This window comes from Bos grunniens, chromosome 5, assembly GCF_055505025.1.
Source record: "Bos grunniens cultivar Pamir isolate PY7600 chromosome 5, Bosgru_T2T1.0, whole genome shotgun sequence".
Classification (NCBI taxonomy): Eukaryota; Metazoa; Chordata; class Mammalia; order Artiodactyla; family Bovidae; genus Bos; species Bos grunniens.
In genome coordinates, this window is record NC_141169.1 from 114,662,223 (window position 1) to 114,689,827 (window position 27,605).

Sequence of the window (27,605 nt, forward strand, 5' to 3'; positions counted from 1 at the left end):
GTGCCCATCAGATTCTGGGCTGGGTCAGCAGTGGCCACCTCCCCACACCCGGACTTCAGCTGCCCAAGCCCCCCAGCTGCAGTGTGCCCTGTCCCCCCGCCCACCCCGCACCTTCCTTCTCCCGCAGCCGACCAGCAGACAGTTCTAAATTGAGGTCGGCAGCGAGCCACCGAGAACATGCTGGCCGGGCTGTTAATCGGGAGAAGATCATTCGTTGGAGCCACTTGGAGCGAGCAGCAGGATTTATTTGGTTGTGGAAGTGAGGCGTGGGCCCCCCACCCGCCTGTAGGGGGTGCGGGGCTGGAGAGAGGCCAGGCCGGTTTCTTCTGGGGGCTCCAGCTCAGCCCTGGGCCGGGTCCCCAGGGGAGTGAGGTCAGGCTCCCTGGGGGACCCCAGGACAGGGACAATGGCCCTCCACACCTGATAATTCCTCCAAGCTCAGGCCACACTGATATTTGGAGCTCCAGGGAACAAGCTAGACACCCTCTCCCCTGAAGGACTCAGGCTAGTCCCAGGGGATCGACTGGCACATCTGGATGTCACAGTGGGTCGGCTTTGTCACACGTGATGCTCATGCATGGAGACCCCGCTAAGCCGGTCCCAGGGGCTCCCCCGCGGGAGAGAGGGAGGGGAGAGGACGTTACACTGCACATTATATCTCTGGGCTGGTGGTGGTGACTGTTTAACTATAACAATATTTTAATTTTGTCATAAAACAAGGAGCCTTGAGTCAGGGCTGAGGTTTAAGGCACAGCAGGGACAGGGTGTGGGTACAGAGACTGGAGGAAGGGGTGGTCAGTGATCCCCCAGGGTCCCAGCTGGGCCGGGAAGGACAGGAGGTGAGATGAACAGTACTCACCACCCCCAGCGAGCCCACCCCGTGTCCTTCCTGCACACACAGGCCACCGCCCAGCTCTGCAGCCCCCTCTGCGGTCCCCTCTGCCCAGACCACCACCTCCTCACCCGGCCAACGCCTCCCTAGTCCCCAGATCTCAGCTCAGGAACCACTTGCAACATTTACGCATCTCCTCCTGTTTGGTTCTCGCAATGAAGCTTCAAGGCAGCCCGGCGAGCACAGTGATAGCCTGGTGTTTCCTCATGGGGGTCGGGAGGTTGGAACCCGACCAAAAGTGAAGTGAAAAGTGATAATCGCTCAGTGGTGTCCGACTCTTTGCTATGCTGTGGACTGTGGCCCCCCAGGCTTCTCTGTCCATGGGATTCTCCAGGCAAGAATACTCGAGTGGGTAGCCATTCCCTTCTCCAGGGGATCTCCCCGACCCAGGATCGAACCCAGGTCTCTCCCATTGCAGGCAGATTCTTTACCATCTGAACCACCAGGGAAGCCCGGAACCCAACCAAAGCCACCAGGAAAGTGGCCGCACTGAGGCCTCTCCCCCTCCCCCAGCACCTCCTCCTGTCCAGGATCCAAGCGGCCATGCCAGGCCCGGGGAGGCTGGCCGTGCTGTTGGGGCCACCTTCCTGTTTGTCCCAGCAGGAAGACATCCATCCAAGTGTCTTAAAAATGATCCCCATTTGACGCATGCTTCTAGAAAATGATGAAATCTGCTAGTGCAATTAAGCCCGTCTTTACAATTCTGGGGAAATCCATAAAAATAGATGACCATTGTTCTGTATTCTTCTGGGATTTGTTATTTTAAGGTCAGAGGGATAGGACCATGGAAGGGGATGGCTTTGGCTCAGGTCTACCGCAGAAAGAACCTCAGATCTGGGGTGGATCTGTCTCCAAAAATGTGGAAGGATGAGGCCGTCTCTGTGGACCAGTGAGGGCGGCCGGTTGGGAGATGGCGGGCCAAGAACAGGGAGGAGGAGGGTCCGCTGTTGGAGGAAGGCAACTGGGTTCTGACCCGACGATGGTACTAACTGCCTCCAGTGTCCCTTCTTTTTACTGGGATGTCAGCACCCCGGAGCCTGGACCATAGCAGCCCAGCTTCCCCCACTTCTCCTGGACCTGTGCCTCCAAGCAGCCCCTCTGGGGTCCAGGCTGCTCCAGCTGGCAGCCACCTGAAGCATTCCACAGCTCAGGCTCAGAGCCACAGTCAGGTTCAGAGTGATTTCCGAGTCCACGACGGCTTTTCAGCTACCATCTGTTTACACCTCCAACAAACATTTAGGAGTACCTAAGGAAATGGCAACCAACTCCAGTACTCTTGCCTGGAAAATCCCACAGACGGAGGAGCCTGGCAGGCTGCAGTCCATGGGGTCGCAAAGAGTTGGACACGACTGAGCGACTTCAGTTTCTTTCTTCCTTTCACTTAGGGACTTCCCTGGTGGTCCAGTGGTTAAGACTGTGCTTCCAATGCAGGGGGGCCTGGGTTTGATCCCTGGTCAGGAAACTAGAGCCCACGTGCCACAATTAGGAGTTTGCATGCCGCAACTAAAGATCCCGCCTGTGTCATGAATCTCGAAGATCCCACATGCCGCAACTGAGACTCAGAGCAGCCAAATAAATGAATTAATATTAAAAAATAAAAAGAGTACCTTAAGGCCTGGAGGAGCTCCCTGCCCTCGCAACGCTCCCAGTCTAACAGGGCAGCAGATGGAGCCAGGGGAGGGAACCAATAATTGAGACTGGGGAGGACAGGAAGGGGTAGTGATATCCTAGAGTGTGGGAGCAGGAACACACACATACAGTGAGGCCAGAACTGGCCCGAGGACAGAGGGGAAAGAAAGCGTGTATAAAATGTCCTCTGCCTGGGTGTGACCCAGGCCCCACTTCAACTAAACATCATGGCAGTCCTATGAGGCAGCTGAGCCAATCCCATTTTGCAGACGAAAAGAAAACAGAGGGTCTTAGAAGTCCAAAGCCCCATAGTTCCTAAGCAGTAGCATTGGGATTTGAACCCAGGTTTGTGTGACCGTGCTAAGGCAGAAAAGCCAGCTGCCGGGTTAGGAGGTGAGGTCAGACCCAGCCAAGTGTGCCGAGTGCTGGGCTGTGAGTGCTATCAGAAGATAGAGAGGGGGGTTGCTGGCAGGAGGCCTACATTTTCACAGCTGGAGGCTAACAAGGGGCTGCAAGGCTCCAAGGTTACATGGAAACCACGGGCCAGAGAGCACGGGTGAAGCGGGGCTTGAACAGAGCTGCCAGGGCACCCAGCCTGCCCTGCGGGGGCCTGCTTCTCACCCTAGGGCGGGGGTGGGGGTGGGGTGGTTCCTGGGGACCGTCACTGAGCTTGAGGCATGACACTGAGTGCTGCAGGGATGGCATACCGGCTGGTGTCTCTTCTGTCTCAAGCCTGGTGTCAGCTGCTTCCCGCTTTGCCTTTAATTCAGCAAAGGGAGTGTGTCTCCCAGCAAAGTGGGCCGGGGCCACGTGAGCCAGCCTGGGGGTTCCCTTAGATTGACAGGCGGCCAAGAGGAGCAAAGGGCCGAGAGAGGAGGACGGAGGTGGACCCTGGATTCCTGAGGCCGTGGCAGGAGAGAGAGCTGCAAGAGTTCAACTGGGGGCCCCTGAGTGGCCACAGAAGTGCCCAAGGGCATCCATTCCACACCCCTGCAAGTGCCCAGAGACAGGGCCCCATGTCTGCAGCACCTGATGGGCAGGGCTTCTCTGTTTCTTCCTGCTCCTCCAGGCTCCTGCCTCCAGCTGGCGGACCCTGGAGCGGGGGTGGGGGAGGTTGGAGAGGGGGTTTGAGGAGAGAGAGAGAGCCAGGAGGGCCCTCACCCCTTACTCTCACCGCAGATGGCGCCAGGGATGAGTTCAGTGGGAACCGGCTCTGAATCTTGGCTGGGACTCGAAGAACTAGGACTCATTTGCGGCTGTAAATGACCGCAGCGCTCCGACTCACTCAGCACGGCTGGCGCAGCTCCAGGACCATCTCCGCACACCAAGAGGTCTGGGCTGCAGGAGCATCCCAGCGTAGATTTGGGATTATTCTGTGCATCCCCAGTGCAGCCTAGGCTGGGACAGGCACCAGGAGAGAAGCGCTTCAAGGAGTCTGGCGTTGTTTTCTGCAGGGGGGACAGCTTGGTGACAGAAGGGAAGAGGGGCTGGAGGCGACTGCTCTTTCCAGAGCAGATCTGAAAGGTGGGAGCAGGAGATGCAGGGAGAATTTGGAGGTCGGGTCCAGGGGGAGTTTTTCTGGACGGGAGAATTGTGAGCCTGTGTCAGTGGGGCTGGTGCAGGGCCGGAGGAGGGGCAGCCCTGCTGGGTGAGGTCCATGGCAAGTGGGGGCCGGCTGGGAGCAGGGTCAGCCAGGGAGGGACTGGGAAGCAGTTGCAGTGGGGTGTCTGGGAGGGCCCTGATCCCCAGGGCCACCACCCCAGTCCAGCCCTGCTGGAGAGCTGGGCTGCTTATGACAAATCCCCGAGTCCTCCTCTCCCCACGCCCACACAACTGCAAGGACAGAAGCTTGTACTGGGCAGCACAAGCTACCCCCTCAAAGCCCTCCCGCTCCTGCTTTGCGGGAGATGGTGTTTTCAGGGATGGTACCTCCACCATCGGATTTCCCTGGTGGCTCAGTGGTAAAGAACCCACCTGTCCGTACAGGAGATGTGGGTTCGATCCCTGGGTCAGGAAGATCCCCTGGAGAAGGGCATAGCAACCCACTCCAGTATTCTTGGGAAATCCCATAGAGAAAGGAGCCTGGGCTACAGTCCCTGGGGTCACAAAGTGTCGGACAGGACTTAGTGACTAAACAACAACAACCACCTCCTCCTCCCTCGCTTACTGGCAGCTCCAAGGACTGCTAGAAAGCTAGGGGCCTGGCCAGAAATGAGGGGGCAGGAGGTGTTTGGGAGAAGACCAGTTTCTGGAGGCAGCCAGCCTCGGTTCAGATCCTGGCTCTGCCATTAGAAGCTGTGGAAGCTTGGGACTTCCCCTGCTGATCCAGTGGCTAAGATTCCATGCTCCCCTTGCAAGGGGACCAAGTTCGATCCCTGAGCAGGGAACTAGAGCCTGCGCATCACAACTAAAAGATTCCACACACCACAACAAAGATCAAAGATCTCGCGCGCCACAACTAAGACCCAGCGCAGCCAGATAAATATTTTTTTAAAAAGCTGTGCAAACTTGGGCAAGTGCCTTTACCTCTCTGAACCTCAGTGTCTTCCCTGAAACAAGGGGAGAAGAACAAGGCCAACCTCCCAGGGTTGTCATGCGATGAAATGGGTCCAAGAACACAGCACGCCTGCCACAGAGCCGGGCTGCCTCTCCCCAGTGACAGCAGGCAGGGAAGCCAGACCAGTCCTCAGTCCTCGCTGGAAACCTGGAAGGGCAAATGCCAGCCTGACTCTTCTGCCCATGTAAGTGACAGGCCCTCAGCACGGGGCATCACAGCACGGGGTGGTCTCCGGGCATGACGGGATCCCCCCAGGGCCCCGCGCCCCCTGCCCCAAGCCTCTCTGACACCTCAGGCCCTGTGCTGGGCTGGACATGGGGGTAGGCGACACCCCAGAGCGTGGATCCTGGGCGTGGCCTTCGAGGCTGCCCGTGGGCTGAGCAGTGTGTGCTCAAAAGCCCTCCCCGCCAGGAGCCTCCTGCTGCTCTTCCCCCATCCTGCCCGCGTGTCTGCCACCCTGGTTGGGAAAGACTTTATCTACCACCCGCTGGCGCCTGATTCCTTCCTTTTCCGGTTCTTCTTTTGAATCTGTGGGCGCTTGAACTGTGGGTTTGAGAGCCCGTTGGCAGTCGGCGCCTCACTCCCACCTCTGGCCCAGGGACTCCAAGCTGAGTCCTCTGGGGGTGTGGCGGGGGGGCGCAGATCTGCAATCAAGGAACTTGACCAGGGGTGGGAGGGGTGCCCACCCCATCAGACCTCGTGCTCCCAGCACAACATCCTCCTCTGACAGCTCCAGCATCCAGCCTTCTCTCCTCCCCTGCCTGCCCAGCCTGGCACTACCCCCGAGGGAGCCACCTGCCATCCTGCTCCTGCCCGGCCTGACCCTGCCTGAACGCCCCCCACCACCCAACCAACCAGAGGAGGCCCAGGAAGGAGTCTGAAATCAATTTACAGGGTCAAGACACACAATTAAAAAAAAGAAATAGAACAGAGAGCATCTCATTTGTAGTGAGGTCGCTGTTTATGACCTTCTGGCTTGTTACATTCGCACAACTGGGTTCAGACAGGGTCACACTATAACCATGTATCCCTTAACTTGGGGCCACTGTTAAGGAATTTTTTTTTTTTTAAGTTCCCTAGCCTGGAGGATCCAGCCCATTCCTCCAGACCCCGTGCAGCCCAACTCAACTGCCCTCGGTTCTCACTTGCTCGTTCCCCAAGGCTCTCGAGCCTTTGCCCACACTGTTCCCGTTGCCCAGCACGTCCTCCTGTGCCCTTCTCCTCCACAGACTGTGCAGTCAGCCTCTAGGTGGGCAGGACTCGCACAGCCCCTCCCCGAGCTGCTCCTGTGCGCACACGCTCTGTTTATACAGCACAGACCCTCAGGCTTCGCAGTCAAGCCTGTGATGATAAGAACTAACCTCCACTGGGGTGTTCCCTTTCACAGATGAGAAAACTGAGGCTCAGAGAATGGAGAGGTTTGTCCAGTCCGCAAAGTACTTAATACTGGTGGAAAGGGTTAGTCACTCAGTCATGTCCAACTCTTTGCAAACCCCATGGACTGTAGCCCTCCAGGCTCCTCTGTCCATGGGATTCTCCAGGCAGAATACTGGAGTGGGTAGCCATTTCCTTCTCCAGGGGATCTTCCTCCCGACCCAGGGATCGAATCTGGGTCTCCTGCATGGCAGGCAGATTCTTTACCGTCTGAGCCACCAGAGGAGCCTGGTGGTGGAGGTGGGATTTTAAGCTAAGTCTCTTGGAGCCAATAAACCTACCCTGTTTATTTTTGTCTTTCTTTTTAACTGGTCGCACTGCAACATGTGAGATCTTAGTTCCCCAACCAAGGATGGAACCTGTCCCCCACTGCAGTGAAAGCGCAGAGTCTTAGCCACTGGACCGCCATGGAAGTCCCTAACCCCCCAACTCTCTCTCTCTTATTTTAATTTAATGAATCTATTTATTTATTTTTGGCTGTGCTGGGTCTTCGTTGCTGCTCGGGCTTTTCCCTAGTTGCAGTGAGTAGGGGCTACTCTTCGTCGCAGCCTGCAGGGTTCTCACAGCAGTGGTGCCTCTTGTTGCAGAGCATGGGCTGTAGGGCACCTGGGCTTCTGTGGCACCTGGGCTCAGCAGTTGCAGCTCCTGGGCTCTAGAGCACAGGTTCAATAGTTGTGGTGCTCAGGCTCAGCTGCTCCTTGGCTTGTGGGATCTGCCCGGACCAGGGATCAGACCCATGTCTCCTGCACTGGCTGTGCTCAGTCGCTCAGTCGTGTCCGACTCTTTGCGACCCCATGGTCTGTAGCCCACCAGGCTCCTCTGTCCATGGGATTCTCCAGACAAGACTAAGGAATTGCGTTGCCATGCCCTCCTCCAGGCCGATTCTTTACCACTGAGCCACCAGCAAAGCCCCTTAACCACTACTCTAGGCAACCATTTAAAAAATCTCAAAGCAAGCAAAAAAGAAGACACTTGTCACGTGAAAGACCTGCCCTCTTTTAAAGGGAAATAAAAATTCAGAGGCTCTTCCCCTGAATTTGGGTCATCTAACAGGCAGACCATTCTAAAGGAAAACAGTCCTGGGTGTTCATTGGAAGGACTGATGCTAAAGCTGAAACTCCAGTACTTTGGCCACCTCATGCAAAGAGTTGACTCATTGGAAAAGACTCTGATGCTGGGAGGGATTAGGGGCAGGAGGAGAAGGGGACGACAGAGGATGAGATGGCTGGATGGCATCACCGACTCAATGGACGAGTTTGAGTGAACTCCGAGAGTTGGTGATGGACAGGGAGGCCTGGCGTGCTGTGATTCATGGGGTCACAAAGAGTCGGACACTTCTGAGCGACTGTAGGAGACCCAGGTTCAATCCCCGGGTCAGGAAGATCCCCCTGGAGAAGGAAATGGAAACCAGCGGGCCCCATGAGCCCTGCATAGCTGGTCCTGTGGCAAGGCCAGCCAGAGCCCGCCGGCCCCCCCTCATTGCAGTAGTGACATCCCCTCACCCCCAGGATCTGACACGCTCCCCAGCATCACTCGTGCTCCAGCTGCCCTGGCCCACTCTCTGTGCCTCTCCCCCACCAACCCTGAGCCAGGCCCTGGCCTCAGCTTCCCCCTCTGCCCGGAATGCCATCCTTTGTAGGGCACTGAGCCAAGGCTCTGTAGCCCAGAGGTGGTGATCAAAGGTATCCATTCCAACTTAGGTCAATTTTAAATGAAAACACTTTGATTCTCCGGCTACAGAAGAAAGCCGTTCCCACGGTCTTTATTTTAGGCAGGAGTTCTGCCCTCCAATTTAGTTCTGGCATCTCTCAGAGCCGGGCCTCTTTTTCAAGGCCCTTCTGAAGGGCTGCAGGTGTGGGACTGCTGGTTTCATCACGGGGCTCTGGCCATTCGCCCGAGCACGAATCCCAGGACGCCACCGAAAAACAGGTGAGTCCTTCGGGGCACGCGCATCAAACACCGCGGTGCGCGGACCGAGCGGCTGATTAGGGAGAAGCGCGCAGCCGGCGCTGGAAGGCAGTCTTTGAACAGAGCGTGTGTATCCTGGAGCTTTTTAGCGCTCATGCCCCCGGAACACTGCCATCAGACTGGCTGTCACATCTTTCAACACCTCCGAATGACAAAGATGCTCACGGATGTGGCTTGCCTGGGGGTAGGGGGAGGGCGTTTCCACGTTTGCTTGCATCCTGTTCTCAGGCCTCCAGACTCTGGCCCCTGGGTGCACAGCAGCTACGTGGGGACACAAACCAAGGGCAGACCGTCAAGTGTTTAGTCCAGAAATGTCTAAGCTTCACTGGTGTTAATTGGTATTTTTACAGCAGTCACTTCCCTTCTGGCTTGTTTTGAAAGGCAAGTTGCTCAAACTTGGGGGCTCGTTTGAGAGTGTGGACGGGGGGAACATGGGACTGTTTCTCCCTTTACAACCTGTTCTATCTTCAGAGAAGGCTGTCAGGACGGGGTTAAGGTGTGGTAGAGCCTTGTCTCTGAAAGGAGAGAAATGGAGTGAGGGGAGAGACCCCACCAGGACACCCCCTTCAGCAAGGAGTCTGTGGCCCCTCGAAGTCCCACTTGCGCTGGGAAGGGGGCTGCCTGACGAAACTGAAAGTGGTGAGATAAAGGGAAGTCTCAGGGGTGACCGAAACCCAGTGGATGGGCTGGCTGAGTGGGCAGGGGCTTCTTGGAGAGGCCAACCCTGGGAGCAGCACTTTGTTTTTTAAATTAGAACTCTTCAGGGCACCCCCTTCCATTATAAAAGCGTGCAACACACTCCCTGTGCACATTTTAGAAGCCACAGTGAGGGATCAAGGAGGCCATGGAGCTTGTGTGCAGTCCTCCCCCGACTGGTATCACAGCTGTGAGTGTTTTGATCTTTCTTTCCCACCTCTTTACTGAGCTGAACTTTGAAGGAAGAGCAGGAGCCAGGTTTAAAGTGGAGAGTCCAAGCGAGGGGGTTTAAGTACAAGGAAGCTTCTACAAGCCCTGAGCCAGGACAGGGAGTTGGGGGGCTCCAGAGCCCTAGTGGAGTTGAAAGAAAGGGTTCCGGTAGGGGCCAGGAGGAGATTGAGGGTTGAATGTTGACCTAGAAACCTGGGGAACCTCTGCGGGCTTCGAAATTGGGAAGTGACCTGATCACAGTTCCTGTTAGGGAGAGAACAGAGGGAAATACTAGAGAGCTCCAGAAAGCCTTCCTTAGCAGCCTGAAACCCTAGCATTCGTGGTTTTGTTCTGTGGGGTTCAGTACCCGCCCCCAACCAGCTCCAGCCTCCTTTTAATATATAAATGCTTCTGGCTGACAACTCACTAACTCCTTCCCGGGGACGCCTGTGCCAGATCACCTTTATCCCGATTTCTTTTAAGTCTCCACCTCCCCAAAGCTCCTACCCACTCCAGGAACAAAATCACTCAGTGCGCTCCTTCCTCCTCTCCCTCCCCTTCCGCATCCGCCCATCTGCCAGCCAGGTCCTTCCCTCCCGCCCCTCCCTCACCGCCCCTCCCACCCATCCCCGCCCCTCCCACCCCATCTCCGCTCTGCCCTCCACCCCACCCTTCCCAACCCCCAACCCCTGATGCTTCCCACGCTGGAGGTCAGTCAAGACCCTGAGACTAAGCTGTGGCTCCTTTTCAGCCTTGACCCTGACCTTGCAGACCCCTCCTCTCCAGCCTTCCCCTGCCCTCTTCCTTACAGAGCCCACCCCCAGAGGTTGAATACCTGTTCCTGGGTTGCCCCTACCCTCACCCGCCGCAGGTGAGCTCAGTCCTGTCCCACACTTCTGAGCTCCTGCACATTCAGAACCAGGGGTGAACACCGTGGGGAGCAAGGCGGGGTCTGTCAGGGCAGGAAGAGTGGACCCGAAAGGACACTGCAGAGAGAGCACCAGAGTTCAACCTTGAGCAACAGGTTGGAGTCACCAGGTGGGCAAATGTGAGGACACCTTTCAGGCCAAGGGACCAGCGGGAGCAAAAGCTCAGCGGCAGGCAGTCGTCAGCGTGGCTCGGAAGTGGGGTGTGGGCAGGGGCGGGAGGAAAGGCTAGCCCAGGGGCAGGGGCCAGGGCAGATCCAGATGCTCTGCAGTGAACCAGCTGCTGGCAGAGAGGCTGAGCTGTGCTCCAAGGGACCAGGGGCTGTCTCCTGGGCCCCCAGCTCCTTAGGACAGCTCTGAGAAGGGGAGGCTCTGATTTAAAGGGTGTGCCTGTTTTAAATCTTTGGGAGAAGGTAAGGGACAGGGAGGCCTGGCGTGCTGCAGTCCACGGGGTCGCAAAGAGTCGGACACTGAGCGACTGAACAACAAATGTTCTAAATCTGGTGTGTGTGGCCAGGTATGAACTTGCCTTCAGACATACCTCCTTGGACCCTATGACCAATGCTAGAGCAGGTGTCTCCCCTGACAGTCTGAGGACGGGCTGCTCGATGGGAGGGCACGCCTGCCCTTGGGCTTGGGCTGCACCCACTTGGTGCCTCCCTCCTGCCCACCACCCCACAACCTCCCCATCAGCAGGAAGCAGTGACGAGCCCAGAGCCTCCAAGGGGCCCCCGCCCTGGCTCTGCTATATCTCAGCCGCAGCCCACGCAGTCCTGGGACAGGGTCGGGGGGTAGGTGGGAGCACATACCTGCCAGGCCCCCAACCTTCTCCAGACAGCCTGTCCCCATGGTCGAGGCCCACAGACCTTCCCTGAGGGGTCCCAGGTGCCAGCCCTGGGGTCATCAGTGTCCCAGATGTGCCTTCCTATTGCCCCGGGCAAGAGGCCTGCTTAGGAGGGAAGCTGGGGCTCAGAGCGGGCAGCGAAGCTGGAGGGGGTCAGATCCTGTCTCGGGGTTCTCGGGCACCCACTCCCTCGGTCACAAGTCAGGAGGGTTTTGTCATTCCTCTCCTGGTGGCATCACATGTCCACCCTGCTCAGCGCTCCTCAGGGGGTTGTCTGACTGGGAGCTGAATTCTTCCTGTTACTGTGAGTATTTCCTGGGCATCCTCTGGGTGCCAGGCTCCGTGCTGGGAGCCAAGGATTCGAAGCCAAGTAAGTCCACATGTGTCCTGCCCTCGTGAAGCTCGCAGTTCACACAGGGAGGAGGAAAGTGTAGAAAGAAGCAGTCTTAATGGGAACATACCCGCTGGAGGCACCGAACACACGCGTGCCTGGAGACCACACGTGAGCGTTCCGAGATGGGAACACCTGGAACGTCAATCATAACTAAATAGATCGCAGTATGTTCATTCAGTGGGACGCTCCACAGCAGGGGTTCACAAACGTGTTCTGTAAAGGGCCAGGGAATAAATATTTTCCACTTTGTGAGCCATATGGTCTCTATCGCAGCTACTCTACTCTGCTGTTGTGGGGGCAAAAGCAGCCATAAATGAGCCATGAATGGATAGGCATGGCTGTGTTCCAATAAAACTTTATTTATGGACATGGAAATGGGAATACAGTCATCACTCACTCTCCATGGAGGACTGGTTCCTGCACCCGTTACAGACACCAAAATCCACAGATGCTCAAGACACAGGGTATCTTGAGAGTGATGGGGGTACAGGGGGTTTGTTATTCAGTTGCTCAGTCGTGTCTGACTCTTTTGCAACCACATGGACTGTAGGCCACCAGGCTCCTCTGTCCATGGAATTTTCCAGGCAAGAATATTGGAGTGAGTTACCGTCTCCTTCTCCAAGGGATATTCCTGACCAGGGATTGAACCCAAATCTCCTGCATTGGCAGGTGGGTTCTTTACCACTGAGCCATCAGGGAAGCCTGTACAGTGCCCTTTGGGGCACTGGAATGTTCTCTTTCTTGACCTGGATGGTAGACACATAGGGCTATGTTTATTTAATATGTATCACACTTTTCTGTGTCTGTATTATATTTTATGCAGCTCCCCTGGGGCTCAGTGGTAAAGAATCTGCCTGCATGTAATACAGGAGACTCGAATTTGATCCGTGGGTCGGAAAGCTCCTGTGGAGTAGGAAATGGCAACCCACTCCAGTATTGCCTGGGAAATCCCATGGGCAGAGGAGCCTGGCAGGCTATAGTCCATGGGGTCACAAAGAGTAGGACAGGACTTAGCAACTAAATGACAACCACAAAAGTTATATTTCATGATATAATGACATAGGATTCATAAAATGGCTTAAGATTCCCATATACAGCTGACCCTTGAACAACATGGTGGTTAGAGGCACTGAACCGTGCACAGTTGAAAATCCAAGTGTAACTTTACAGGCGGCCCTCCGTATCCAAGGTTCCACATCCTCAGAGTGAACCAACAGTGTAGCTGTTGTATTTACTACTGAAAAACACCTGTGTATAACTGTACCTGAGCAGTTCAAATGCATGCTGCCCAAAGGTTAGCTGCACTTTAAATCATCTGTAGATCACTCATAGTACCTAATACAGGAATTCCCTTGGTGGTCCACTGGCCAAGACTCTGTGCTCCCAATGCAGGGGGCCCGGGTTTGATTCCCAGTCAGGGGACTAGATCTCACACACGCATTTAAGAGTTGCACATGCCACATGCTACAACTAAGACTCAGTGCAGCCAAAATTAAAAAAAAAGACTAATACTATGTAAGTACTATGGGAGTAGTTGTAAATACAATGTAAAAGCTATTTAAATACTTGCCATGAGAACTGCAAATTCAAGTTTTGCTTTTTGGAACTTTCTGGAAATTTTTTTTCCCCTGAATATTTTCGATCTGGTGTTGGTTAAATCCGCAGATGCAGAACTGGCAGATACAGAGGGCTTAAGTATAAAATTATACTTTATTGTATAATTTCATATTCACACTGTGAAATATGTATTCTTCTCATGATGTTTTTCTGACCATTAGAAAAATACATTCATAACTCCATACAAAAAGGCAGTGGGTTGGACTTACCCCCCAGTGGCCAGGGTTTGGGACCCCTGCTCTTTACCAACCAAAATAAACAAACCAGCCACACTGTCAACCGGATATAGCTTAAAAAACATAATGTTTGGACTTGCCTGGCGGTCCAGTGGTTAAGAATCTGCTTGCCATTGCAGAGGACACAGCTTCAATCCCTGGCCTGGGGTGATCCCACACACGGAGAGGCAACTCAGTCCGTGTGCCACAGCTACTGAGCCCTCGCGCTCTAGAGCCTATTTTCCGCAACAAGAGAAGCCTGTGGACCGCAACTAAAGAGGGCCTGTGCCTCTTGCCACAGCTGGAGAAAGCCTGCACACAGCAGCAGAGCCAGTGCAGCCAAAAGTGAATAACTAAATACATTTTAAAAAGATGTTGAGTGAAAAAAGTAGGTCGCAGAGAACACCCACAACATCATTCTGACTATACAAAGTTCAAAAACAAAGCCAGGCTAATCTATATCGTTTAGGGACACAAACCAAAGGATAAAAGTACAAAAAAAATGCCAGGAAGCAATTGCCCTAAACTCAGGATGGTGGTTCCTCTGCGTGGGGGAGAGGCGGTGTCTTGGGAGGCATCCAGGGGCTTTGGGGCCCTAGAATGTTTGCTCTCTTGACCTGGACGGTCGACACGCCACACTTGGCTTTGTAATATTTATGGTGCTTCTCTGCGTATGTATTCTAGTTCGCGATTTTAAAAGAGAAAGCACTGACAGGGCCCCATTGGAACGGCATCTGCACTCCTGCCTGACAGGCGTTTATGATCCACGCGGACCCACATCCCAGTGGGAATCGTATCCCGCAGCTCTACTAAGAGACCCTCCTCCCCAGCGAGTCTGAACCTCTCGCCATGCCCTCCCCCGGGCTCTGCCTTCTGGCCTCCCAGCCTTTATTCCTGCTGTGCCTGCCACCCACCCACCTGCTCCGTCGCCTCCCCGCCGCCCCCTCCAGCACCCCCTCTGCCCCACCTCCAACAGGGAGGTCTTCTCCTCCGCCTGCCTCGGAAGCTCTTTATTGGGATTAGACGAAGATCAAAAGCAGAGGCCAGTCCTGACAGAGGCCTGGAGCTGCGGGGAGGGAGGCAGCAGGCTCCCGAACAGCTTTTGGGCAACAAAGGAAGCTGTGACACCTGAGTCCCGAGCTAACGGGGGAGGGGAGGCGAACTTGCATCAGGACTCTGGCCCTGGGGTCCTGTTTCTGCGGGTGAGTCTCACGGTTTCCGCCAAGCTGGGAGTAGGGGCTGTGGCTTATTCACCCTCAGTTCCCCCCAGTGTCTGGAACTGGTCCTCTTTAATGAATAGTTGAGAAATAAACACAGCCAGGGAGAGACTGGAGACTGATGTTTGTTGAGAACACCAAGGCTCAGAAAGGTTAAGGAACTTCCCTGAGGTCACACAGCAGTCAATAGAAGAAGGCCAGATTTGAAGAAGCTCTGTCTGGCTTCAAAGCCCTTGGAAGTGACTTGAAGCCTGGTGGAAGCAGGGCTAGAGCAGGTGTGTAGCTGCTCTCAGGAAAGCTGAGCCTCAGACTCAGATGATTTTCCTCTAAGAGGTGCCCTTCAGACCAGAGGTAGCCACTAGACCCTTTGAGAAAAGTAGAATTTGCAGAGAGATCAGAGGAGAGCAGGGGAGGAAGGTTGGGAGCAAGAACGGTCCTGAGTTGCCATCCCAGGGTGTTGCTAGAGACCCCTGGAAAGGTCAGAGTGACCCCAAGGAGCCCGGGGGCTCCCCAAGATGTAGAGCCAGCCAACTGAATCTTGCATCTTGATTGGCTCTGCTAGGCAGGCAGGTGGCTGACATTCTCTGAGCTCCCGTCACGTGCACCTTCAGGTGTTCTATCGCAGCCGCTTGACAGGTGAGGCCATCGAGCAACATTAAGAACCTGCCCAAGGGGACTTCCCTGGTGCTCCAGTGACTAAAGGGCTTCCCAGGTGGCTCCGTAAAGAATTTGCCCGCCAATGCAGGAGACAACGGAGAAGGCGATGGCACCCCACTCCAGTACTCTTGCCTGGAAAATCCCATGGACAGAGGAGCCTGGTAGGCTGCAGTCTACGGGGTCTCGAAGAGTCGGACACGACTGAGTGACTTCACTTTCACTTCTCACTTTCATGCATTGGAGAAGGACATGGCAACCCACTCCAGTGTTCTTGCCTGGAGAATCCCAGGGACGGGGGAGCCTGGTGGGCTGCCGTCTATGGGGTCACACGGAGTTGGACACAACTAAAGCGACTTAACAGCAGTAGCAGCAGCAGCAGGAGACAAGGGTTCAATCCCTGGTCCAGGAAGATCCCATGGAGAAGGAAATGGCAACCTACTCCAGTATGCTGGCCTGGAGAATTGCATGGACAGAGGAACCTGGTGGGCTACAGTCCATGGGGTCTCAGAAAGAGTAGGACATGACTTAGTGACTAAACAACAACAACCAGGGGCTAAGACTCCTCACTCCCAATACAGAGAGCCTGGGTTCGATTCTTGGTCAGGGAGCTAGATCCCACATGCCATAACTAAGAGTTCTCATGTCACAGCTGAAGATCTCGCGTGACACAACAAAGACCCCTTGTAGCCAAACAAGTAAAGAAATATACATATTGAAAAAAAAAGAAAGAACCTGCCCAGGGGCCCAGGTCCAAAGCAGAGCTCAGATCCAGACTCTACACCCTGGCCTGCACACAACCCTACATCAGGTGGTCCAGGGAAACAGTGTATTGAGCCCAAGCTTCAACGATGACAGTCCCCAAGGTCCCCCATGGACACTCCTGAGGCTGCAGGCTGGGTCGTGGTGCTGATGGTTGATGGAGTTGGCTACACTAGGCAGATGGGTGAGGTCAGGGGAGGTTTGGGGGATGTGAGAGAAACTGGATTCCCTCCATCAGATTCTCAAAGCTCGGAGATAAGAGGGTGGGGAGGGGCATGGCACAGACTAGAGACAGAACCCAGGACCCGCAGGGGAAGGACCAGGAGTACCGGGTGCTGTCTGCTGCTGCAAGAGACCACAAGGTGCTTCCACCTCTTGCGAAAGAGCAGAGTTTCTCTTGGGTACAATGTCTGCTGCAATCCTAGGGGGCCGGGGGCGGGGAATATGTTGTTTGTGGTCAAGACAGTTACAAACAGCACTTTTCACAGCAGCACCCCAAAAGTCTCTTCTACTCAGTTACTGGGGTGTGCGGGGGTCCCTTTTGGAGAGGAGGGACCACACAAAGAGAAATGATTGGAACTGGGGGGGAAATTAAAACGAATGAGTTTCAACACGTTGTCACCAAGAAGCTGCATTTTCTCAGCCTTCTTTGCATTGGGGCGGGGGGTTTGGTGACGGGGTTGGGGGTGTGAGGTGCACAGACGAAAGGAGATGACCTCACAGGGGCTGGGCTGTCAGGCCTGCGGTAGGACTGGGTACACCCAGTTGAGTCTTGCCTTCCCAAAGGGGTAGATTTTTTGTGAAGGATGTTCTTTACAAAGAAAGGCAAGAGGACCCCTGGAGCCCACTTCCAAGGGTCAGTTCAGAGCTGAACCTGGCCTCTACTCACCCTCTAGGCTGTGGGCCAGCTATCTGGCTGTGCTGGGCCTCAATTTCTCCGTGCTTACATGGTGCCAATGGGAACAGCACCCCAAGGGTGCCTTGAAGGGGCCTGAGTACAAGTGTGAAGCCCAGCTTATGTGCACAGAGAGGCTAATTTATGATAATAAGAGTAGATGTCCAACCTCCCTGGTGGTTCAGTGGCTAAGACTCTGCTCTTCCAATGCAGGGGGCCCGGGTTAATTCCCTGGTCAGGGAACTAGATCCCACATGCCGCAACTAACAATTCACATGTTGCAACTAGAGATCTCGCATGTCGCAACTAAAACCCAGCACAGCCAAATAAATACATTTTTTAAAAATATATGGACAAATATAGCTGTTACTGCTTATGGTATGAATGAAAGGCAGAGGATGGAGCAGAAGGGTGGGAGCAGCTCCTGGAAGGCTCATAAAAATCAAGGTGAATGAGAAGGAAAGCATCCAGCCTGCACCCAGCCTGCCCAGCGGGGTGGGCGGATGCTGGGGCTACAGGAGGGTGGGCACTGCCCAGGTGAGACAGCCTCAGAGACCCCAGAGCCAGGCTGGGCAGCCCTGGTGGGGGACACTCCTGGGAGTTCCCTGGCCTGGATGAACTGGCCCCTGGGCCACCCATCCTAGGGCCAGGCTTGGATCCATCCACCCAACTTCCCAGGCACCTTGCCCTATGACCAGCGGTGGCCTCCCTCCCTCCGCCCCACCCCTCCCAACGTGGGGGCTGCAACACCAATGGGCAGGTTCAAGGCGTGGGTTCCGCAGTCAGATACCTTGGGGGTGAGCTGCCCCTTCCCAGAGATCCCACACCCCACCGGATGGCCCCCTCCCCGGCCCGCAGCAATGCCCACCCACCTCTCTGAGGGGCCAGGGGGTCAGGAGGAGCCGGGAGAGAGGCTGTTCCAGCAGCGAGACTGGGGGCGCGGCCCCGCCTCTTCAAAAGCCACCTCGGCAAGGCATTAGCTAAACATCTCCCGGTCCCCGAAGGCTTTCCCTGTGAAGTCTGCAATGTTCAAACGCAACCAGCAAATCCCCGGAGACGGGTCCGGGGAATTAGCCGCGCGGCGGATGAAAGCGGCTGTGATGTACGCGAGGCAGAGAGCGCGGGAGGAGGGGAGGACCGCGTACCTGCGCCTGCCAGCGGCAGGGTCCAGGGGAACAGGATCAAGCCCAGCAGCCTGGGGGCCGGGAGGGGGCCCGGCCAGGCCCTCCGTCGCGGAGGCCAGCTCTCCATCGGGGCCTTCTTCCTCTTTAGGTCGCGGGCGGGGACAGCCTGCTGGTAGCCACGGTTGCCCTTGGCGTCCTTAACAGGCTCCTCCCCGGCCAGCCTTCTGCTTCCTCCAGGTCTCAGTTGGCCGCCTTGTCCTCTCAGTGACCCCGGACTTTCCTGGTGGGAACAGTTTCAGGCCAGGGCGTCGCCAGGCGAGGATGTGGGGCTCCCACCCGTCCAGGATGTACAGATGTGAGTTGGAGCGCCAAGAACTGATGCTTTTGAACTGTGGTGCTGGAGAAGACTCTTGCGCGTCCCTTGGACTGCAAGGAGATCCAACCAGTCCATCTTTAAGGAAATCAACCCTGAATATTCATTGGAAGGACTGATGCTGAAGTTCCACCTGATGCGAAGAGATAACGCATTGGAAAAGACCCTGATGCTGGGAAACATTGAGGGCAAGAGGAGAAGGGGGTGACAGAGGATGAGATGGTTGGATGATATCACTGACTCAATGGACATGAGTTTGAGCAGACTCTGGGAGATAGTGAAGGACAGGGAAGCCTGGCGTGCTGCAGTCCATGCAGTCGCAAAGAGCTGGACACGACTCAGCACTGAACAACAACACGACATGCAGAAGAACAGAGAGGGGCTAGGCCTCCCATTCACGCCCTACCCTCACCCCTGAGGCGGTGGCTTCTCCCCTTCTCAGCCCCTTTTCTGCTGGATAAATTAGCCCAAAGGAGGGCAGGTCTAGCTGCTCAGGCCTGAAACTCTAAAAAAAACAGCATACCAACCCCATTCACACAAACTGCCCCTCAGAAATAGCCCAGAAGCCCCTTGGATCAAGGTGCTCCTTAAAGAGGATGGTTTGGGATGGGGGAGTGGAAGGGGCTAGGGGGATGAGGGAGGGGCAGGCATTTGGGGGGTGGGGGGTGGACAAAAGCCCCAAGTTTCCAGCCTTTCCCAGAGACCAAAAAGCCTGCTGTCTTTCCTTAGCCCAACAACAGCCTCCATGGGGGTCCCCCTGAGAGGCCCAGCAGACACCTCCCCTCCAACCCACCTCAGATGTCTTCCCTGCTGCAGCTCCCCTAAACTCGAGCCACCCCTCCGCCACCAGGAGGCCCAGGAATCACTTCCCCATCAGGAGTGAACCCCAGTCCCTGTCCTCCCCTCCACAGGCCCCCAACACAGGTCCTGCCTCTTGGGTCCCTCTCCCCAGCAGACTGGGACCTGGTGCAGGCCTGGCATTCTGGAGCCCCACACCGGGCAGAGCCGGGTGGCATGGGGGACAGATGCATGCCTGCCTGTCCAGAGGAGCAGAGGGCAGGGGTCTGGGGTGGAGGTGAGCAGCCAGCTGGCCCACAGAGGAAGGCGGGGCGGGGTGGGGGTGGCACTGAAGGTGGTAAGTTTCAGCACAAGCTGAGCACGCCCCCTTTTTCCCCCATCACTGTTGATGCTCCTCAGTTGCTGGTCGTGTCTGACTCTTTTGCAACCCCATAGGCTGCAGCCCGCCGGGCTCCTCCATCCGTGCGATTCTCCAGGCAAGAATACTGGAGTGAGTGGCCATGCCCCACTCCAGGGGATCTTCCCAACCCCAGGGATCAAACTTGAGTCTCCTGCAAATCAACTGCATTACAGGTGGATTCCTTACCACTGAGCCACCGAGGAAGCCCCTAGTACCCCATCAACCCTCAAGATCAAGGCTTTTATCGCAATCTGACAAACTCTGCCCCCAAGAGGCAAAGCGATGTGCCCATGATAGGGGCAGCCAGGCTGGGTGAAGCCAGAGCCTCTCTCCCCACCCCTAACTGACCTCCAGGGATGGCAGCACTGGGTCCAGTTTCTGCCCTTGGTCTAAATGCTTTCCCCTCAGCCGCTGAGCACACGAACAGTGAAAACCAGAACGCTGTTTCCTACCAACTCCAGGAGCACCAGGAGGACACAGGCAGCAGGGCCTGCCCGCCAGGTGAGGAAGACGGATGAACAGCAGACACTTCCTGTGGGCTGGGGGGCGGCAGGACCCCAGTGGTATTGACTGTGGATCCATCACCGTGATACATGATCGCAGATGTCGCGGTGAGACACAGATAATCGGCTTCATGCTGTCTCCGAGCTCCTGGGGGGAGCAGGTTGTCTAAGCACCTCGATGCCATGGTGATAGACGTCATGTTAATGCCTCCACGTACGGAGGGAGCGTTATAAAGGCATCGGTCTGCGCCTCCAGGCGTCTCTTTATGACTTGGCATCGGGAGGCGGCCGAGTGCCAGGCTGCCTTGGAGCAGGGACCCCTGCCTGTCCCCTCTGGGGCCGCTCTGCCCACCCCCCACCCCTGCGACCACCAACACAGAGCCTGAGGCCCCCTAATGGTGCCGCCTGAGCCCTGGGTCTGCAAGCCCCGGGGTCCTGGGAACTTTGCCGCCTCTGGGCCCGAGTCTAGCCTGCAGCCTTTTGCCTTCCCGGGGGCCTCCCATTTGTCTTTTTTTACCTCTGCCTCCCCTGAGCCTAGCACAGGGCCGGCACCTGGTCTGTGCTCAATAAATCCTGGTGCACGAATGAAGGATGAATGAGCCTAAATGCCTCCCTCCGAGGCTGGCTGTGGAGGTGGGTGCCTCAGGGCATCAGGCTGGACTCTGGGGTGGAGCTGGAGGAGGCGGGCACCCTCCCCAGGCAGACGTGACCTGAAAGGAAGTGGCCAGAAGTCCAGGGTCATTGTTGAGTTTCCTAGATAGTCTGAGGCCACCCAGCGCCTGGGGAGAGGCAGGCGCAGACCTTGGGTGGGGAGCCAGGGGCCCAGGCCCTGCCGTCTGGGCCTCAGTGATGGTGATGAAAGAGAAGTCGCAGCACATTCAGGAACCACAGTTTCCTCGAGACTCCGCCTCCTCTCCTTGAAGCAGCTGCCGGGCAGTGAACTTGCTGGACTTGGGGCCACAGGCTTCTCCTCTCCCCTGCCTTTGGGGGGAGCTGCGATCAGTGGGTGAAAGGAAGAGCAGACCATGTAAGGCCCCACTGGCATCTCCAGGGCAGCCTTTGGGCCAGGCCTCCGCAGCTGAGTCTGCAGGCAAGGGCCCCGGGGCCCGCTCATTTCAGCTCCTGCTGTCGCCCAGTCGTCTGTCCACCCTTCTATCCATCCGTCATCTCTTCGCATTTTGCTGTGCACCTGTTCCTCCCTAGGCATTGGCCTCCACAGGAGGATGCAGAAGTGAAAGACCCCAGTTTCGAGGAGCCCACATCTCAGGTGGGAGAGCAGCCGTCTGCACAATTACACAATCGCATGGCAGTTCAGAGCTGTTACTCAACCAACGCCAGACACATCATATGAGACAGTTTTAATCTACACATCTATTTAATGCTCACTGCAGTTCCATGAGGTGGGTTTTATAATCAGGTTTCCCAGGTGGTGCTAGTGGTAGAGAACCCACCTGCCAACACAGGGGACTGGAGATGCAGGCTTAATCCCTGAGTTGGGAAGATCCCCTGGAGGAGGGACTGGCAATCCACTCCATTATTCTTGCCTGGAGAATCCCATGGACAGAGGAGCCTGGCTGGCTACAGTCTGTGGGATTGCAAAAAGTCAGACACGACTGAGCAACTAACACTCACACAGGTTTTATAGTCACTCCCATTTTACAGATAAGGACACTGAGGCACAAGAAAGTTAAAATTTGCCCAAGGTCACACAGCTAAGAAATGCATCTAGGGGAAGTGACTCAGGATGACTCCAGCCTCTGCTCCAGCCTGCCTCAAAAGCAGAGTGTGTACAGAGCAAAGAGGGAGGAAGGGGAAGAAGTGAATTACTCGGGGTGGAGGGAGGAAGGGGTGACCAGGAGGACTTCATGGAGGAGGTGGCAGCTGTGAAGGAGGACATGGGGGAGCACACAAGTCCCTGAAGTCCTAAAGTGCCTTGTCCACACAAAGACTAAAGCTTTCCCAATGAGATCACTGTCGTTGGCCTCCATACACTTATTAAGTACCTACTGTGTGCCAGGCAGTGGGGGTACACATAAGTCATAGTTTTGCCCTCAAGGTGTTCCCCATTTAGGGAGGAACACAGAACACCCAGAAAGGATTTCCAGCTGCCCCAAGTGAGCGAGCGAGGTGAGGCTCCAAAGCTGCGTTTGGCCCTGATGCTCAGGATCTGCTGTGTCTCCTCTCCAGGCTGCACTGTGGGCCGTGGGGGGACGGGAAGCGGAAGGGGACCACTCTCCTCTCCTACCTGGAGGAAGTCATTTCCTTCCTCCCTGTAGACCTCAGCACCAGGAGGAGCCTGCCAGGGCCCCCTGAGAAGCGGCCTGATAGTCGGGATGGAGAATGTCACCTTCCTCTGGGCTTCATGACCCCACTGCCCAGGGCACCAGGGGCAGATGGATCGGCTCCTTGTTTCCTTCCATCCTCTGCCTCAGGTACCCTGCACACTGGGGAGAGAGAGAGAGTGGTGTGCGGAGTGGCCTCCCTCCCCTCCTAGCAACACCGGGGTTTGCCCTGGGGGCCCCTTTCTGCACCACGTAGCAGCCGGCAGATGGGTGGCACTGACTCCTTTCTCTGAGAGTGGCCCTGACCACCCAGCCCAGGGGAGAGAGCAGGCTGCAACTCAGTTGAACGAGACCCATCCAGTCGTGAACTGTGCTGGTCCACTGTGGACCAGCCTCCTTTTTGGGGGGATGAGCTCGCTGTTACTGGAGGTGTGCAAACCATCCGCCCAGTTCAGTTCAGTTCCGCCGCTCAGTCGTGTCCGACTCTTTGAGACCCCATGAATCGCAGCATGCCAGGCCTCCCTGTCCATCACCAACTCAGACTCACGTCCATCGAGTCAGTGATGCCATCCAGCCATCTCATCCTCTGGTGTCCCCTTCTCCTCCTGCCCCCAATCCCCCCCAGCGTCAGAGTCTTTTCCAATGAGTCACCTCTTCGCATGAGGTGGCCAAAGTACTGGAGTTTCAGCTTTAGCATCATTCCTTCCAAAGAAATCCCAGGGCTGATCTCCTTCAGAATGGACTGGTTGGATCTCCTTGCAGTCCAAGGGACTCTCAAGAGTCTTCTCCAACACCACAGTTCAAAAGCATCAATTCTTCGGCGCTCAGCTTTCTTCACCGTCCAAATCTCACATCCATACATGACCACTGGAAAAACCATAGCCTTGACTAGACAGACCTTTGTTGGCAAAGTAATGTCTCTGCTTTTCAATATGCTGTCTAGGTTGGTCATAACTTTCCTTCCAAGGAGTAAGGGTCTTTTAATTTCATGGCTGCAGTCACCATCTGCACTGATTTTGGAGCCCAAAAAAATAAAGTCTGATACTGTTTCCACTGTTTCCCCATCTATTTCCCATGAAGTGATGGCACCAGATTCCATGATCTTCGTTTTCTGAATGTTGAGCTTTAAGCCAACTTTTTCACTCTTCACTTTCACTTTCATCAAGAGGCTCTTTAGTTCTTCTTCACTTTCTGCCATAAGGGTGGTGTCATCTGCATATCTGAGGTTATTGATATTTCTTCCGGCAATTTTGATTCCAGCTTATGCTTCTTCCAGCCCAGCGTTTCTCATGGTGTACTCTGCATATAAGTTAAATAAGCAGGGTGACGATATACAGCCTTGACATACTCCTTTTCCTATTTGGAACCAGTGTGTTATTCCATGTCCAGTTTGAACTGTTGCTTCCTGACCTGCATATAGGCTCCGCTGAAATATACCTGCCTGGCCTGGAAGGCTGACCTGGCCCATCTCCAAAGTCTCTTCTCAGCTCAAGCTGCCCTAAATTTGGCCTGTTTATGAAGTATTTGCTTCATGCAGCCACAATTCTAAAGGCTCTTTATGTATTGAATACTTCAGTCCCCACAGAAACCTCATGTGTGTAGGTGTTATTATTGCCCTTACTTTACAGACAAGGAAACTGCAGTTCAGAGACTGCAAGTCACTTCCCTAAGGCCACACAGCTAGGAAGTAGTAGAACAAGGACTCCTTGTTCCTTGGCTTTGCTTTTAATCACTATGAAAAGGGAAGTGAAGGTATTAGCCCCTCAGTCATGTCCTACTCTTTTCGACCCTATGGACTGTAGCCCACCAGGCTCCTCTATCTATGGAGTTCTCCAGGCAAGAATACTGGAATGGGTAGCCATTCCCTTCTCCAGGGGAATCTTGCTCACCCAGGGATCTAACCTGGGTCTCTTGCATCGCAGGCAGATTCTTTGTCATCTGAGCTACAAGGGAAGCTCTTTAACCACTATGCTGTCCTGCAGTTCACTTGATTCTCTGGGGGGAGGCTAGCATTACAACCTTCATTTTGTGATGCAGCAAAATAGAGTAAGTGGCCTGCCTGGGGTCACAGAGGAGACAGAGTCCAGGGTTTTCCTGTTGGATATATACCCAGAGTTAGATAAGACTTTTTCCCTGGTGGCTCAGATGGTAAAGCGTCTGTCTACAATGTGAGAGACCTGGGTTCGATCCCTGGGTTGGGAAGATTCCCTGGAGAAGGAAATGGCAACCCACTCCAGTACTCTTGCCTTGAAAATCCCATGGACAGAGGAGCTTGGTGCCGGCTACTATCCATGGGGTCGCAAAGAGTCGGACACGACTGAGTGACTTCACTTTCACTTCCTTGCTAACACCGCTGGGAGAGGCAGCAAGGAGCTAGTGCCCCCTCCCGTGCCCCTGCCAGACTAAAAGTAATCCTGAGGATCTGAAGAACAAAGGTAGCATCGTTTTTCAACCTTTATTGCATGTTCACCATGTGCCATGGCCTTGTTAGGTTTAGACTCTTGGTGCAACTGTGTCCCTGGGAGAGACAAACACCCACCCGGAGGCTGATCACTGGAGGTCCTCGGGTGGAGGGAGGTGGGGTGTGCAGAGCTTGAAGGTCTTATCCTAAGGCTTCCACCCGCTTCCCCTCCAGCTTGGAGGGCGGCCCCTGGGTTGTCCTGTGCCCATGGCGCCACCTGGTGGCACACGTGGCTCTCTCCCACCTGGGATGCCTGCGTCTCCAAGTCGCTTCTTCCCTCTCCAGGGGTCTTGGGCTGCCCAGAGGCTGCCGGTCAGCATGGGGCAGACCAGAGCTTGAGAGGCCACATGATAAAGTGGTGGGGGGAGGGGGGAGGACAGGGCAGGCAGGACCAGGAATGTGCTGGGGGCCCGGGGGAACAGAAGGCAGGGCGTGAGGCCGTTGGACCCCAACCTGCCTGCCTCTCTGATGCTTTTCCGCAGCACCCACGAGAACCTCCTTCAGAGCCCACCCTGCTCCGTCCTGACAGCTGGTTTGGCTGAGAACACCTTAGAAACTCCTCTTGGGGCAGCTTCACAGGAGCCAGCTCTCGGGCTCCAGGCAAACCAGTCTGTGGCTTTGCAGTGACAACCAGGGACTTTCCAGGCAGGACTCCCCATAGAGAGCTCAGACAGTTAGGGAGCAATTAGCCTCCCCTGAGGCTGAGTCATGCACTGTCACCCCTCACCGCTCAGGGTTCTTTAGGACTGAGGACCTCAGTCCCCTGGGGCCAGGGCGTGCAGTGAGGGTGGTGGGGGGGGAGGGAGCGGTGAGGGGGTGGCAGCCACTAATTGCAAAGATTTCTGGCTCCACCCTGGGGATCCAGCTCCATGAGGCTTTGGGAGACCAGAAGACCTGTGTAGTAACAGATGCTGGTTCTCACACTTGAGAGATTGCCCATAGTTCTTCCCAAGGCAGATTCCCAAGGGTCTGTGGGCAGTGATGGGCGGCTCTCGAGGGAGCCAGCTCTGAAAGGAGGCTCTGGCCAGGAGGAGCCCTTCAAAGAGACTGGGTCTTCCCTCCTCCCTTCCCTCTCCCTCCTCCTCCCTCTTAGAAGGCGAGCAACACTCCCCCCCCCGCCCCCCCCCGCTTCATTTGCATCCCAGGCCAGTGGGCGAAGTTGCCTCACCTACTATACGCAGGTGAAATACCCACCTTGCACGGATCTGATGAAGAATAGTCATAGTAACAAAGGTGAGAGCGCTTTGCAAAGAATGAGGTGTTGGTTGAAAGCAGCTGCTTTGCCTTAAACCTTTGAGCCTCTTTCAAGGAGGTCTCCTTACTGGGGCTGGGCCAGGGGCTCGGGTGGGTGGTTGGGGGAGGTTCTGCAGAGAACAACAAGGGTCTGCGCCAGGAGAGAGGCATGTGCAGCCCCCAAGGGTGTGCAGTTGTGGATGGGGAAGTCTGCGTGGGGGATGGGTATGAGGGGGCAGCAGGGTGACATACAGGAACGGGAGGAGGGCCTTCCAGGTGCCCATGGCCCCTGGTAGGTTCCAGAAGCAGGGTTCTGGGGGCTGGGCAGCGGCGGGGGATTCTCCCGGGGTCTCTCTCACCGCTGACCTCTCCGGAAAGCTCTGCTTTCCATTCTCCTATCTGTCCGTCGAATTGCATCTTGGCCTGCTCCCTCAAACCCTCATGCCTGGGACCTGGGTCGAGGCCAGAAGGCCTTCAATTCACAGATGGTAAAAATCCCAGGCTGGCGCCTCTAATTCCTGTGGAAATCCTTCGGATGACCCACAAGGGACTTTGGTTCACTCATTCATTCACTCAGTGAATGTCTCCAGAGCCTTGCTCTGGGTCAGGACCTGTCCTGGGCACCTTCCAACTAGGACAGAGCTTCACGCACATATATCTAAGTCACAACCCGGTGGGAACCCCATGTGAAAGGGACGCAAGCCCAGATCAGGCTGAGCCCGCCATGGAAACCACGGCCACAGCGTTCTGAGTCTTGGTAAGGAACTCCCAGGAGTAGAAGAGAGAGGGCGGGCAGGACGGGCTGAGATGTCAGCTCCAGGCTATGGAGCTGAGACAGGAGGAGGGGCCCATGGGAGCCGGACTGAGACAGCCCTCCTCTTCCCCCATCTTCTGATGAAGCCGCCTTCTCTCCAGGGTCAACAGTCAGATGAATAAAACCGTTTATGTTTCTATTAAAAAATTACTGGTGTTGCAACCAGTATCGATTTCTACTGTGTTCATTTCACAGGTACAGATTTTCAGCCGCACTCCGAGTTAAGCAGCTTGCTGGCTGTTCCTGGAAGCCTGGCATCATTTGTGATACGGTTTCTGAGTGGAAAGACTTTCTCCGGAAGACAGCTCATTTGGAAGTAAAGAGACTTCCTGCGTTCCCTGGAGTGAAAATCCCGTTCTGTACAAAATGCCTGCCACGCTGTGGCTTTTAGGACCAGAAATCTGCAGAGGATGTGCTGATTGACAAGAACCACAGCCTGCCCTGAGTCCAGATAGGAGAAGGAAGGGAGAAAGTCAGCTGAGTCCAGACCTTCAGATGCTGTGGTCTTTCTACCAGGTCCCACAGAAGAGCAGCAGCCTGAGGGCCTGAGGATTTCACGCTGCCAGAAACCTCCTCCCAGGGAAACCCCCCACCACCCCCGCGGAGCCTGGAGGAAAGTGTTTTCAGGCTCCTTGCATCTGGCTTGGGTGAAAGTATTCCTAAGCAGCAGCCCAGCCTGGCGGAGTGCCCAGGCCTGAGTCACAGCA

At 55.5% G+C, this 27,605-nt stretch overlaps 1 protein-coding gene across 3 annotated transcripts in view; it reads right to left on the reverse strand.

The window, feature by feature from the left end:
* The window catches only part of NFAM1 (NFAT activating protein with ITAM motif 1), a 37,349-nt gene extending 19,158 nt beyond the window's left edge, over positions 1-18,191 (reverse strand). The window contains exons 1-3 of one of the 3 annotated variants that reach the window (XM_086403117.1): positions 18,056-18,189; positions 5,048-5,225; positions 3,807-3,969 (exon numbers count right to left, since the gene is read on the reverse strand). In XM_086403117.1, coding sequence (XP_086259243.1) covers positions 3,807-3,969; positions 5,048-5,116 — 232 coding nt within the window. In that variant the 5' untranslated portion in view covers positions 5,117-5,225; positions 18,056-18,189. Of the gene's footprint in view, positions 1-3,806; positions 3,970-5,047; positions 5,226-18,055 lie in introns of all 3 variants that reach the window. The other 2 variants (XM_086403119.1, XM_086403118.1) reach the window with 2 other exon arrangements.
* Between the last annotated feature and the right edge of the window lie 9,414 nt (positions 18,192-27,605).